The 12,717-nt window shown below is 44.7% G+C and overlaps 4 protein-coding genes across 4 annotated transcripts in view; 1 reads left to right on the top strand and 3 right to left on the bottom strand.

Moving 5' to 3' along the window:
• AK88_03335 (uncharacterized protein) overlaps window positions 1-1,901 on the bottom strand; it is a gene marked incomplete at both ends in the record, with an annotated part of 4,757 nt that extends 2,856 nt beyond the window's left edge. The window contains one exon of the mRNA XM_012480952.1: window positions 48-1,901. Within this exon, the coding sequence (XP_012336375.1) occupies window positions 48-1,901 (1,854 nt within the window). The remainder of the gene's footprint in view (window positions 1-47) is intronic.
• Window positions 1,902-3,516: 1,615 nt separating this feature from the next.
• On the top strand, window positions 3,517-5,436 carry AK88_03334 (chaperone DnaJ; the record flags this gene model as incomplete). Its single annotated transcript, XM_012480951.1, has 1 exon — window positions 3,517-5,436. One exon carries the CDS (start codon window positions 3,517-3,519, stop codon window positions 5,434-5,436), a length of 1,920 nt encoding a protein of 639 aa, XP_012336374.1.
• Window positions 5,437-5,904: 468 nt separating this feature from the next.
• On the bottom strand, window positions 5,905-7,250 carry AK88_03333 (uncharacterized protein; the record flags this gene model as incomplete). The annotated part of the gene is made up of 2 exons (XM_012480950.1): window positions 5,905-6,926; window positions 7,031-7,250. The coding sequence occupies 2 exons, from the start codon at window positions 7,248-7,250 to the stop codon at window positions 5,905-5,907; spliced, it is 1,242 nt and encodes a 413-aa protein (XP_012336373.1).
• Window positions 7,251-8,657: 1,407 nt separating this feature from the next.
• On the bottom strand, window positions 8,658-12,047 carry AK88_03332 (uncharacterized protein; the record flags this gene model as incomplete). The annotated part of the gene is made up of 1 exon (XM_012480949.1): window positions 8,658-12,047. The coding sequence occupies one exon, from the start codon at window positions 12,045-12,047 to the stop codon at window positions 8,658-8,660; it is 3,390 nt and encodes a 1,129-aa protein (XP_012336372.1).
• Window positions 12,048-12,717: the final 670 nt, after the last annotated feature.

Genomic DNA, 12,717 nt, shown 5'->3' with positions numbered 1-12,717 from the left:
TTTTTTTTTTTTTTTTTTTTTTTCTCTTCCCTTTGTCGAGTGTATACTAGCTCGGACTGCACTGTCAATGGGTCGTATGAAAATATCATTTGCCTTTTGTAAATTTCTTTTTTTTCAAAATAGCAGCGTCTCTCCTGTTTGTTTTTCAGAATAGCTTGAAGGGTTTCCTCCACATCGTGCTGTTGGCTTCTCTGTGCGTTTGCATCTTGGCTTCTCCCTTGAGTACCCCCTTGCCCGTTGCGCTTCTTTTTACTTTTCTCACATTTGAAGCCCCTGTCCTGCTCCTCATCTGAGTTAAAATTTTCCGCGAGAAACTCTTCCGTTACGAGGACGTCCCTTATGATGATACCAGACGCGTAGTGCGACTTCCTGTGCGCAATCACTTTGCAGTTTTTTACGCTTTCGTTTAACACCATGATGGGGAAATTGTCCGAATTGGGAAGGGCCACCTCGTTCAAAATATTTGTGAGCTCATTTTTGATGGACTCCAGTAGGATGTTAACTGAGTGTTCGCTGTGCAGTTGGTTGTTGCCGCTCAGCTGGTTATTCTCGAGCGGGTATATTTTCTGTGCCTTCACTTCTGCATCGCCCGTATCCCCCTTACCACTTTGTTCCTTCCCATTGCACACGCCATGGTGCACATGCGTTTCTTGGGTGGTCAGCACCGGGCTTTCCCGCTTGTCACTCTGAGGAAGGTCCACCTCCTTTACCCCGCCCTCTTGGCAAGAGGGGGCCAAGAAGTTAGACTTCATCACCAGGAGGAGCCTCCTCGTCCGGGCCTTGGAAGCCAACTCCTCGTTCCCCTCCGTTGTGCAGTAAAGGGAGTGAAACTCGTACCCCAGCGGGACAACAACAACGACTGTGTTGTAAGTAGCGCGTTCGATATACGAGTCGTAAACAACTACGTTGTAATCACACCTGTTCAACCTGGTATTGTAAATGTCTAGGACTCTTCTCTTTCCTTTTTTAAAAATATGAAGATTCAAATTTCCCCTGGTCTCGTTAATTTCACTGGGTAACTTCCACAACGAAATGACATTTCTGGTACCCTTTTCTGGATTGACTATATATGCCTGGAACTTTTTGCTCCCCTTAGGAATTCGATAGAAGGCGAATACAAAAGGGTGGTATTTAAACTCGCTGGTGTTGTGTTTTAAAAAAAAGGGGAAGACCTCCAACATGATATCTTCGTGGTACACGTTCCGAACCACCTCCTTAATTATATAATACTGAGCAAGAGTGATAATAATGAATAGGTCCCCTTTGTTCATGTGTTTAAAGACAGTGGAGAAGTAACTCTTGGCATTCCTTTTGCAAATTTCCTCCTCATTTTGTTCGCACGATATATATGCATCTAAGAAAGCTTTGTCAAAAAAAATTTTGTAATCCACTTTTTTTTTTTTTTTCTGTGACTCTTCATCCAATTTATATAGGACATTATCAAACTGCTCAGAGTTGCTGATGTCTATATTTAGGAACTCCATTTTATCTCCGAACTTTTTTTTCATTTTGTGGATCACTACATCTGAGTAGTCCAGATTTACAATGTTGGAGAACCCGTCTTGGAACAGTTCGTAGCTCAGGTGGGAGTTCCCGCACCCCAAGTTTATGAGCAAGCAGTTTTTGTTCACCGGTTGGTGATCCCATGCACCGTGCGAGTTGTCATCCGATTGGCCACCTCCTTCACCGTTCGGGTTTTTGCTCCCCTCACCACCGCTTTCCCCAGCGAAATAGCCCAGCCGCCCCCGTATGCACCGATAAACGATGTGCCGCACATCCCCGTAGTTCCCGTACCACTCGAAATTTTTCTTGTCGAAAAACTGAAAGAAGCTATTCCAGTAGGCTCGGTCTCGAAAGTCCGAAAACCCAGCTGGCAGGACCTCCATTCGTCTGTCTCCCATCTCAGGCTCGCGCTTGGAAGTTCCGCTGGAATTTGCCCTTCTGAATGTACCCACACGGGTATGCTCTAAAATGGGAACAATGCACAATTCCGCTCCTTCACAAATGACTCAATTTATACGAATGGAGGGACGGAATAACGTTGGGGACCCGTTCTTTTACCCAATGAGGTAAAAAGCCCTTTCCTTGGACGGAGAAACAAAGAGGAGGATGTGCACATCGGTAAGGAACTTATCACAAAAAAAAAAAAAAAGGACATAAAATGCCACAGTCGAAAGGCGAATTATTAAGAAAAATTCATCCTTTAAAGTTGCTTTTCAGTATCCCTTTACGCTAATTTTAAAAGAGTACGGAAGGTTACATAAATATGTATCTGGGCTTAAGCACATGCTAACACAGCAAACACCCACATAACAACGTTCGTCCCCTCCGTTTGAGATAGAAAATGTAACAGTAAATGGCTCAGTCAAAAATTGTTTTACTCCTCGGACGATGGTCCGTCTTTCCTGTTCTGCTGAAAAAGTCGATACTTTTGTTTCTTCCCCCTGCCTTACGCCCCACTTTGGCACCAAACAGGTATGTACAACGTGGGTTCGCTTGGCTGGGTAGCAGGACGAGCAAAATGGTTCCACCCCATATTTATATAATAACGTAAGAAAAAAATAGGAAAAACAAAAATGGTAGAAACCTTACGAATGCACCGAAAATTTTAACACTTTATATGTTAAAGAGAGAGTGTCCTTCACCTGGCAGCGTTTACCCGTAAAAAGTTATCACCCCAATTGTATTGCATATGCACGCAAGCATGGCTATTCCCTTTTTTTTTTTTTTTTTTTGTGCATTTTCATTGGGCTTTTACGGTATCACGCCAAGAACTAAATGGTGTAGGCACAGTTAAAGCGCCGTGGGCGTGGTGCGCAGCGTGTATATTGGCTATACATACGCGGAAGAGGAGAAACACTTTTTTTTTCTTTTTTTTCTTTTTTTTTTTTTTTTTTCCATTTGGTGAGTTGTATTAGTTATATTTCCTCACAAGAGGATGGCCTCCTTTCTGCTTACCCCTCTTTGCTTTGCCCTTTTTTAATGCCGCCCTTTGGCGTAGGTCCCTCGCGAAAAAATGGATTGCCGATCCACATCTGCCAGGAACCCCTGCGACATCCCTTTTCTGCGCTTCAACAAGTGTTAATTATTTTTTCCCGAGTATATGTGTTCCCCCCATATTTGAGGAAAAAAGAAAATCACTCCTCTGTTCGCAGGCCAGCACAAAAGCGCGTCTCCTGTTTTGTACCCGTTCATTCAATTGAAACGAGATAAGCCACAATTGTGACTTCCCTTCGTAGAGCTTCCTTCCCTCCCGGTGTAGTCGTACCCCCGTACGCCATTTTGAGCAGCGCGCCCGTGGGAGTATCCCGTGGGCTGGCACGAATGTAAAGGTATAAACAGTGTCAGCACGCCGCGTCATTTGCAGAGTATACACACGTTTGGCAGATCCCCGGCAGGGTTGCCCCCCGTTTATATCGTATTGGCGGCACATCGGAAACACTTTGGAAACCTGTTTGAATGTATACAGTGGCACAACATTGGCGCCATTTTTTCCCCCTGTGACATGATGCGAAGATGGTAGCCCCGCTGCGAATCCTGAGAAAGGGGTGGAACGAAAAGTTGCTGCTGGAGCGGACTATATTCACGCAGGTGTTCAGGGGCGGTAGCGTCATCGGAAGTGGTAGCACGAATAGAGGGTGTGGTGCCCTCCCTTGGCACTTCTCCAGGAGAAGCATAAATATCTCTAGGAGATGGTTGAACCAAGACCCGTACACCGTGCTGGGTTTGTCCCGGAACGCCACGACAAATGAAATTAAGAAGCAGTTTCGCTTGCTAGCCAAGAAGTATCACCCAGATATCAATCCATCCCCAGATGCAAAGCAAAAAATGGCCTCCATAACGGCAGCATACGAACTTTTGTCAGATCCAAAGAAGAAAGAATTTTACGACAAAACAGGAATGACAGATGATATGAATTATGATGGACATGCGTCTGCTGGATCTGCTTCTAACTTCGAAGGAGCCTTTTCCGGATTTGGAGATGCCTCATTCATGTTCACTGATTTTGCTGAAATGTTTAGTAACATGGCTGGATCTAAAACGACTTCCACCAGGGGAGAAGATATTCAAACAGAAATTACTCTCAAATTTATGGAAGCAATAAAGGGGTGTGAGAAAAACATCCGTCTGAATGTCAAAGTATCTTGTAATAATTGTAATGGCTCAGGAAAAAAACCAGGGACCAATTTAACCATTTGTAAAGTATGTAACGGGTCAGGGATCCAAAGAATTGAGAGGGGGCCAATTATTATTGGAGTCCCTTGTAGAAACTGCTCAGGTAATGGACAAATTATTAACAACCCTTGTAAGCAATGTTCTGGAAGTGGAGTGAAATTTCAAACCAAAAATATTACCCTAGACATCCCTCCAGGAATTAAGAAAGGAATGCAAATGAGGATACCAAATCAAGGACACTCAGGTTATAGAGGTGGGAAAAATGGGCACCTGTTTGTTACTATAAATATCGAACCTCATAAAATATTCAAATGGGTTGATGACAATATACATGTGGAAGTCCCCTTAACCATGAAGCAGTGCTTACTTGGTGGGGTCATTAAAATTCCCACGCTTAATGGAGATATGGATCTCCTTATCAGACCAAAAACTTATCCTAATTCGGAGAGAGTACTTAAAGGAAAAGGTCCTTGCAAGGTTGATTCCCATACCAATGGGGACTTGATAGTAAAATTTAGTTTGAAAATCCCAGACAGGTTGACCCCCAGACAGGTCGAGTTGATTGAGGAGTTTAATCGAATTGAGATGAACCAGGGAAGGGACGACACCTCGGAGACGGCCAACCTGGGTAACACCGGTACTAGCGGTAGTGGCGGCAGCGGCAGCAGTGGCAGCAGTGGTGGTGGTGGTAACAATGGTAACAGTGGCAGCAGGGACAACGGAGCCAATGTACGCACCTCCCGTGAAGCAGGAGCCGCCAAAGGGGCAGAGAATCACGTCCCGGAACCCCCACCTATCTCTCAGAAAAAAAAAAACAACGTCAACAATTGGGAGGGAAAGAGCGATTCCAACGTACCTATCCCGCCACCCCCTCCGAAATCGACAAGGCAAGGTGGGGAAGCTCATCGTGCAGAAACACACCGAGAAGTGAACAAAGACACACGACTGCACAACATGAATATTGCACACTCCAGTGGGGAAGGATCAGCAAGGCATACGGGCAGCTTCGACCAGTCCACCATGACCAGTACCAATATGAGCACGAACAAAACATGTAACCCGTCCTATAAAATGGAAGACACAACGAATAAGGTCAACTCCTCAGGTGTAGGTTCCCCCCTCGATAACATAATCAACAGTAGTAACCAGTCGGCCGATTCGTACCAGCCTGGTGGGACGGAAGCGACAGGGGGAAATTACTCCTCCACCTTTTCCTGTGCCAAGAAATGGATATCAGACAAGTTGAGACCCAAAGCTTAAGCGCTTCACCTTTGCATTCTTTTGGCTATCCACCCTCTCCAATTTTTGTTTTTAACCCTTCCATCCCCCTTAAGTGTGCCACGTGTGCACCGTTGTGCTCATTCCCGGCGCGCACACGCGTACATGTCCACGTGTACATGCGTTTATATGTGTATGTATATGTGTATGCCTGCGCTTACCTGCGCACGTGCCCATTCTTTACTGCTTTTAAAAAAAACACTCATGTGAAATAACAAACAGCGAAAAAGTTTTCCTTTTAAAAAGGACGGGACCCTCCCAATGCGATACCTGCCGCGGTTGGAGGAGGAACACGACTATACGTATGGACAGTACTCATGTAAGTGATTGCCCAGGTGAAAATAAATGAGTCACATAATAACATATATTGTGGTGCAAAAAAAAAAAAAAAAAGATTAACCAATGTAGGAAACGAATATGTTTGTAAAAGTAACCCAAAATTTTGGGCAGTCAAATTGAAGGGGAAAAGACCCGGGAGTGGTACCCCCCAGTGCGTATTGCCTCCGGGTGGTGGAAGGCGTTCCTTCGGATTATGTGCTCGATGTACAGTTTGTACAGGGAAGAAACAAAAACAAAGACGCCACAGAATGATACGCAAAATAAGTAATCAAAATAAGACTCCGGGTTCCTATAACCGCTGTGCAAAACAGACAACATGAATCCGTTAAAATCTAGCGTTATGAATTTTTTCCCCTGTTTAATTTTACGAACTACTTTATCAGCCGCATAATCTGAATCCACAGTGGTGGTTAAGTCTTCAATCCGTTTCGTGACAAAAGGTTTTTTTAAATTCTCCTGTGCATACCCAGGAGTTTTAATGGATGGGAGAAACGCATTCGAAAAATGTATATTATAGTGTTTCAACTCCTGATCCAAAATATATGTGTATGTCCACAAGGACGTTTTGCTCATTAAATAATATGAATAACCATAAACAGGATAAAGTGCTCCTTCAGAATTAATAAACAAAATGATTCCTTTTCTATTCTGCTTCATTTTTGTAATCACCCTCGAGATGATATCAATATTCCCGTAAATATTTGTATTTACTGTGTATAGCAAATCGTACATTTGAAGTTTACTATTTTCTTCTGTACAAACATAGGCAGCGTTGCAGATAAGGACATCAACATCATTTAAAGTTTCATCCTTCTCTTCATGAGAGTGGAGCGGGTAATTCATTTGGGTACTTCCCATCAATTGGTTTCCCCATTGATCCTTTTCTTTATCTATACTATTATTCATTCGGATATTTTGGAAAGCCTCATTGATGGATTCCTTCATGCCGATGTCGCATTTAACTATGTTTATTTGGAGGGGATCCTTGTGGGACTTTTGTATATTAAGTTCTTGCAGTAAAATTCCCTTAGCTGTGCGAAGCTTGGTGGTGTTCCTCGACATGATAGTTAGGGTGTGCGGCTTTTCTCGAACGATTCGCTTGGCCAGTGAGAGACCCAAGCCTTCGGACCCACCTGAAGAGGACATTGGACAGAGTGTGTGGGAGGGGTGAACGCGTGCCAAGCGACGCGGCCATACTGGACAAGCAGCACTCACGCCGCCGTCCGCGCGAACTTACCCACTATACATACGTGCTTTCCGCCAAAGGCCCAAGTGACGCTACTCGACCCGTTACCCCCACGGTACCTAAACTTAAAGGCCAAATAAATGAGCCCCAAAAAGGTCAGATAAGATATTACTGCGATATTCAAGCACCTGTCTAACGGAACGTAGTAGTTCACCACCCGCAAAATTAGCAGCAGTTCGAAGTATATGTACTTCTTCACGTAATCGAGCATCTTGGAAAGGGTCGGAGGTGGGGTCTCTAATCAGGCTGGTCAGGTGGACCTACAATTCAGGGCCTATTCGCCTAACTCTTCTTTTCCGTTAAAATAGGAATGTGTGTTGGGTGGATCCTGGGTGGAGTTGACAGCCTTGCACTTTGGTATTTGCACGGGTTGGGTAGTTTTTCTTCTCGTTCTTTCTCCGTTGTCGTCGCTCTGTCGCCCCTCTATCGCAGCTCTTCCTACATAATGTTTCCGATTTTCCGCCCTTGTTTTTGCGCGCGTTCCTCTACAAACCACTCGTTTTGCATGCCGGTTACCTTTCCTTTGCGCGTCAATAAATTTTTTTTTTATGCTCTCACCCGTTGCACTTCCTCCTGTGTAATTTTGGTCACTTGGCAAAATCCACTATGTCATGAATTAACCCACGCGCGTTGTTCTCCTGGCCTAAATTGAGAACACGGGGGTGGGCTATGCACAATGCAATATATTGTTTTTTTCCCCGATGCAACTTGCCGCGGGCTCCTTCAAATCGTTGCTTGGTGGGTCCGCAACAGGGAGTGCCTCCAAATATACACACCTGCTATAACAATGCATACCTGAAGGTACGCTGATGTGGGTACATGGATCAGCGGTTCATGTTTTTCCCTCTTGGTTGGCAAACGAAATCGCGTTCCCTTCCTCTTGCGAAACGCTAGACGTATCCGTAGCATGTAGAGGCTGTTCTACTTTGTGCTCCCGTGCGAAGGGCAGCCCACCTCATTAACTTCCTCACAGCGCAAGCCAGTCGTCAAGTAACACCGCTAGTTTGCTTTTGCCAAATGGCGACCATTCCTGCCTGCCGAGTATGCGTCTAGCGTATTCCTGTCGAGTACGCCTGTCCCAGAGCAGAGTGTGGCACATCATGATCGCAATCAAGCGGAGTGCATCATCAGTTTCAGTTAAAAAAAAAAGGGGAAAAAAAAAAAGAAAATCAAATTAGAAAGATAGAGATAAAGGGCATAGTGAGGATAAAACAAAAAGATGTTAAAGAAAAAGGTTCCCTCTGTTTTACATTTTATTATTATTATTTTTTTTTTTTTTTTACCCCACGAAATCATACACACGGGGTGAACATTACATGTAAATGTACATGGCCCTGCCGGGGCAGGTGAGGAAAAAAAAAAAAAAAAAAGAATGAATTGTATGCGTTGGCAAAAGTTTAACACAAAGAAGGAGCCGAAAAAAAAAAAAAAAAAAGGGAAAGATATGCGTTCATACACGAAGACAGCGTGCCTATCCATGGAGCAGCTCTGCGTGTAGACTGTACAGCTCTCTGGGCGAAGGCTAGATACCCGTGACGCATTTCGTGCATGTGCAGTTGGAAGGGTCTTTCTGGACGGGTCGCACTTTGGCTTCCACGTCGGGTGTGTCACCACTTCCTCACTGCTTCTCCGTCAAGCTGCGGATGGAGCGGACCAAATACTTGCAGTTGTCCACGAGCAGCTTGTTCAGGGGGATAATGTCGACGATGGTGTAGTTCTTCCTGAGCTCGTCCATGTGCGACGTCACGTACGCCTTGATGCGGAAGAAAAACTCATTCAGCTTGGCCTTCTCAATCAGATCGAAATTCTCGATATTCTCCTGCGTTATATACTCCTGCCTGAGGGCCATAAATTCATCAGCGGACAGGCCATTCATGATAGTACGAGCGCACCCAGCAAAGGCGGTGACCCTTATGGAGTCCGTGCTGTCTGTAATTTTAAGGTTCATGGAGTAGTTATGTACGGGGATGTTATTTTTATTGCACTTGGAACAGTACATGGCTTGGTTCATCATATGGGACGAATTAACGTCGTCCTCTTCCTCCTCCACGACGTTTGTAATCATTTTTTTATTGCAATCGGGACAAGCCGAGTACACAGGGATGGAGTTATAAATATGATCAATAAAACCGAAAGCGGTAAAAACGATGCCTTTCCCTGATAAAGCATCTTCATTAGCCAAATTCACATCCCTTTTAATTTCTTCAATAGTTTTTTGTACGTCAATGTTCCATACACTTGTGCTTATATTCAAAGAGCTGTAGAGGCTTTGTTTGTTACTGTTCCACCAATTGTTTAGCATATTGGCTCTATCAATCGCTGGGTTTATATCGATTTTGGTCTTGGGGTGGGACTCCAGCTTTTTTCCCTGCCATTCTCCAACTTTTACATACTTAAAGCAAATAATGCTATTATCCTTCAGGTACTCTTCTTCAATTTGTAAAGCATGTTCTCCCCACAGAGTTACAGCAATAGTTTCCTTGCTATCATCTATGAGAACAATGTCCCTCTTATCTTTATATTGTCCTGTTCTTTTGATCAATACTTGTGTGCTTTCTTGGAAGCTGAATATGATTCCTATTACATCTACTATAGAACCCGTATTCATATTTTTTATGGTGTCAATAGATGTAAAATTGTAAATAATTTTGGGGATGCTATCATTTTCTTCCAAGACTTCTATAATTGAATTTTCGTCCAGCGTAATCTCGTAATCATGTTTAAGTGTGTTGAATTTTCTGTTGGCTGCCCTGATGTATCCTTTACTTATTTTATAAATTTTTCCTACTTCAAGATAATCATACCATTTGTCCACTGCCTTGCCAAAGAAGCTTACCTTAATCTCTCCATCTTCATCACATAATTCGATGTTGAATACTTTTCCTTCTTTGTTTCCTGAGTAGTACTTTCGCACTCTGTCCTTGAACTGAACCCTCGCCTTTATTATCCATTTGGATGAATACTGGGACAGCTTATTTATTTGCATTAAAATGCCATCATTAATTTTTATTACGGGATTATTCGTTTGCTGGTAGGGGGTACACTTCCTAGTGTTCCTAATGGACGTATTCTCTCTCAACATGCTCCTCGTGTCACTCTTCCTGTCCCCAGGATATTCTTCCATGTCGTTTAGTGTTTCCTTCGTATCCTGCAGACTTCCCATGCTGTCTCCTCTTGTACTCTTGCTTGGTTCTACCCCTCCCCGGTGTCCATTTCCTATGCCGGATCGACCGTAATTGCTCACGCCCCTCTGACCGTAACCTGCTCCACCTGGCGCACCCTCAGAAGGAACATATCTGTCGTGTATCGCCCCGTCGCTTCTACTAAGCTTCGCCACATCCCCGTTGTAATTTCTATCATTTCTTCCCACCCCAATCATTTTCGCGCCCACTTCATTTGAGTTTCCCCCTCCGTTCCCATTCCCGTGTGGTGTCCCTGTCCTTCCGTAATACGCCTCATCGTCTACAGTTCTACAATTGCTACCCTCTTCTGCATCACGTGGGGGATAGTGGTAGTCACGTACCCCGCTTGCGTTCCTGCTCATATTGTTGCTCCCCCGTGCACTTTGGTAATAGCTCCTCTCTTCGGGGGGGGGACCCCTCTCCGGGTTATTCCCAGTGGAAGCATATCGGCCCTTGTACTCCCCGACACTTGCTGCTCCCGGCCCAGGTGGTCCCTCCTCCATTTCCCCCTCATACATATAGGCATTCGTATTGCTCATACGCACCTTGGGTTCACTTCTACTAATACTTTCCCCCAAAGGAGGTTCTTCTCTGTACACGCTTGAGCCCATGGGGGAGCCAACTCCGCGGTCGTAACTGCTACCACTTCTGCTGTTGTTCAGCTCTCCTGCAATGTTATGCGTCCTGCTCTTACCGTTACTGTAGTGGTTGTTTCCATAAGCACTATTTGCACTATTTGCACTGTTTGTACTCTTTGGGTCATAGACAGTGGTGATGTTTCGCTTGTTGTACGGCTGGTGTACACTCTGCGAATTGGGGTTCCTTTGGTGCGAGACAGATGTGGCCTCGTGAGGGTTCCTGTCCAATTCATTTCCACCGTACGGTATATAATCGCGACTAGCTGAGCTCTCACTCTGAGAAAACTTGTCCAGGCTGGGGGGATCATTCAACCTATCGGGGAATTGCTTCCCCCTTCCCATATCTTCTGCCATTCTTCCGTGGTGGTAATTTTGGGGGGCGTCCCTGGCGACGGGCGGTTCCCCATACGGCAACCTCTCTGCGCAAGGGGGGTTATCCCCATATGGTGTAGTGCCATTCTTGGCCATTGGTCCCTTGATCAAATTTTCTGCAGGTACTCGTTGACACCTGTCATAGTGGTCAGCTCTGGTGTCCCCTTCCTGGCGATCGCTCAACATAGAATACCTCGCTGGCGGAATGGCACTATTACTGTATTCTGCTCCTGCACTTCCTTCACGGGGATAATAATTACCCTCGCTTGTTTTGCTTTCATTTCCAAATTCATTTGAACAGCGAGAAATCATGCTGCTGGTTCTGCCTTTCCCTTCCGCATTATATTCGCTCGCAGGTCTAGAACCCCCATCTTTAGAGGCGTTTTCACCTTTTGTGTTCATTAGGAGGTAGGAAATACTTTGCAGTTGGTACTTCCTAAACAAGTCCTCAATGTCGAAGTAGTCTACGCTCATAAGTACTCTAAGTTTTTTTGTTAATATAAAAAGCTTTCCATAGTAATTTGTGATGGAGAAGTTTTCTATGGCTATTAATTTTTTTACATAAGAGATGGGTGGTGTAGTGGTCATGCTTCCTTCATCCATCCCCACGTGTACAATGGCATAGTACTGCGGTGGGATTGTTCCATCGATCACTTTTAAAAAAATCTGATTGGCCCCAGCATTCATTTGACTGAAACATATTAACGTCACCTGTGTGTTCAACCAACCTATCATTTCCTCTGAGTTGCCATCTGTAAAAAATTTGTATATAAAATTCGGCGTAGCCTTGGACAGAATTTCTTCGTTCCTATTCATTTTGCCTTACACTGCTGTTTGTGTATGATTGTGTGTGGAGGGGTGTGAAAATGCTAACGAGTCGGAGCGCGGATGGCGTTTGGATTGTCCAATGTGCTTAGCAGTGGTGAATGTGGCGTCACCGGGGTGCACTCGAGGCCTACACTTCCCGACAAGGGTGCGCACTCATCGGGCATATGCTCCGTTCGTAGAAGGGAATACACCACAGCACGTGCCAAACAACACACACAAAAAATAAATGCATATACATGCATACACAACTATCGCGCGAGTAAAATGGATGTACACAACGTACAGAAGAAATGCACACCTGAGAGAGGTCAAGGGTGGAGAGAAAAAATCCACAAGAACATCCACCTAGCGTTGTTCAGCCATGCCCCTTTCGCCAGGGAAAGGCGGAAAACGGGTGCGGAACAAAAATGTCTTATTCCCCTTTCGGCTACCTCACTTTTCCTTTTCTTCAAGCAGCGGCATGCGCGAGGGAAGGGGGGTGTATATACATGTGCAGGTGTTAGTGGGCCTGCCCCTGCGCAAGTGGGGGATTAAACCAGCTTGCACACTTTCACGCGTACACTCACACGCACATACATACGTCAATCCATGTATACGCACGAAGCATTAAAGTGACCTTAGAAGTGAAACAAAAAAAAAAAAAAAAAAAAAAAAAAAA

Source organism: Plasmodium fragile (genome assembly GCF_000956335.1).
Source record: "Plasmodium fragile strain nilgiri unplaced genomic scaffold supercont1.37, whole genome shotgun sequence".
In the NCBI taxonomy this organism is placed as follows: Eukaryota; Apicomplexa; class Aconoidasida; order Haemosporida; family Plasmodiidae; genus Plasmodium; species Plasmodium fragile.
This window is presented reverse-complemented; position numbering and strand designations above follow the sequence as displayed.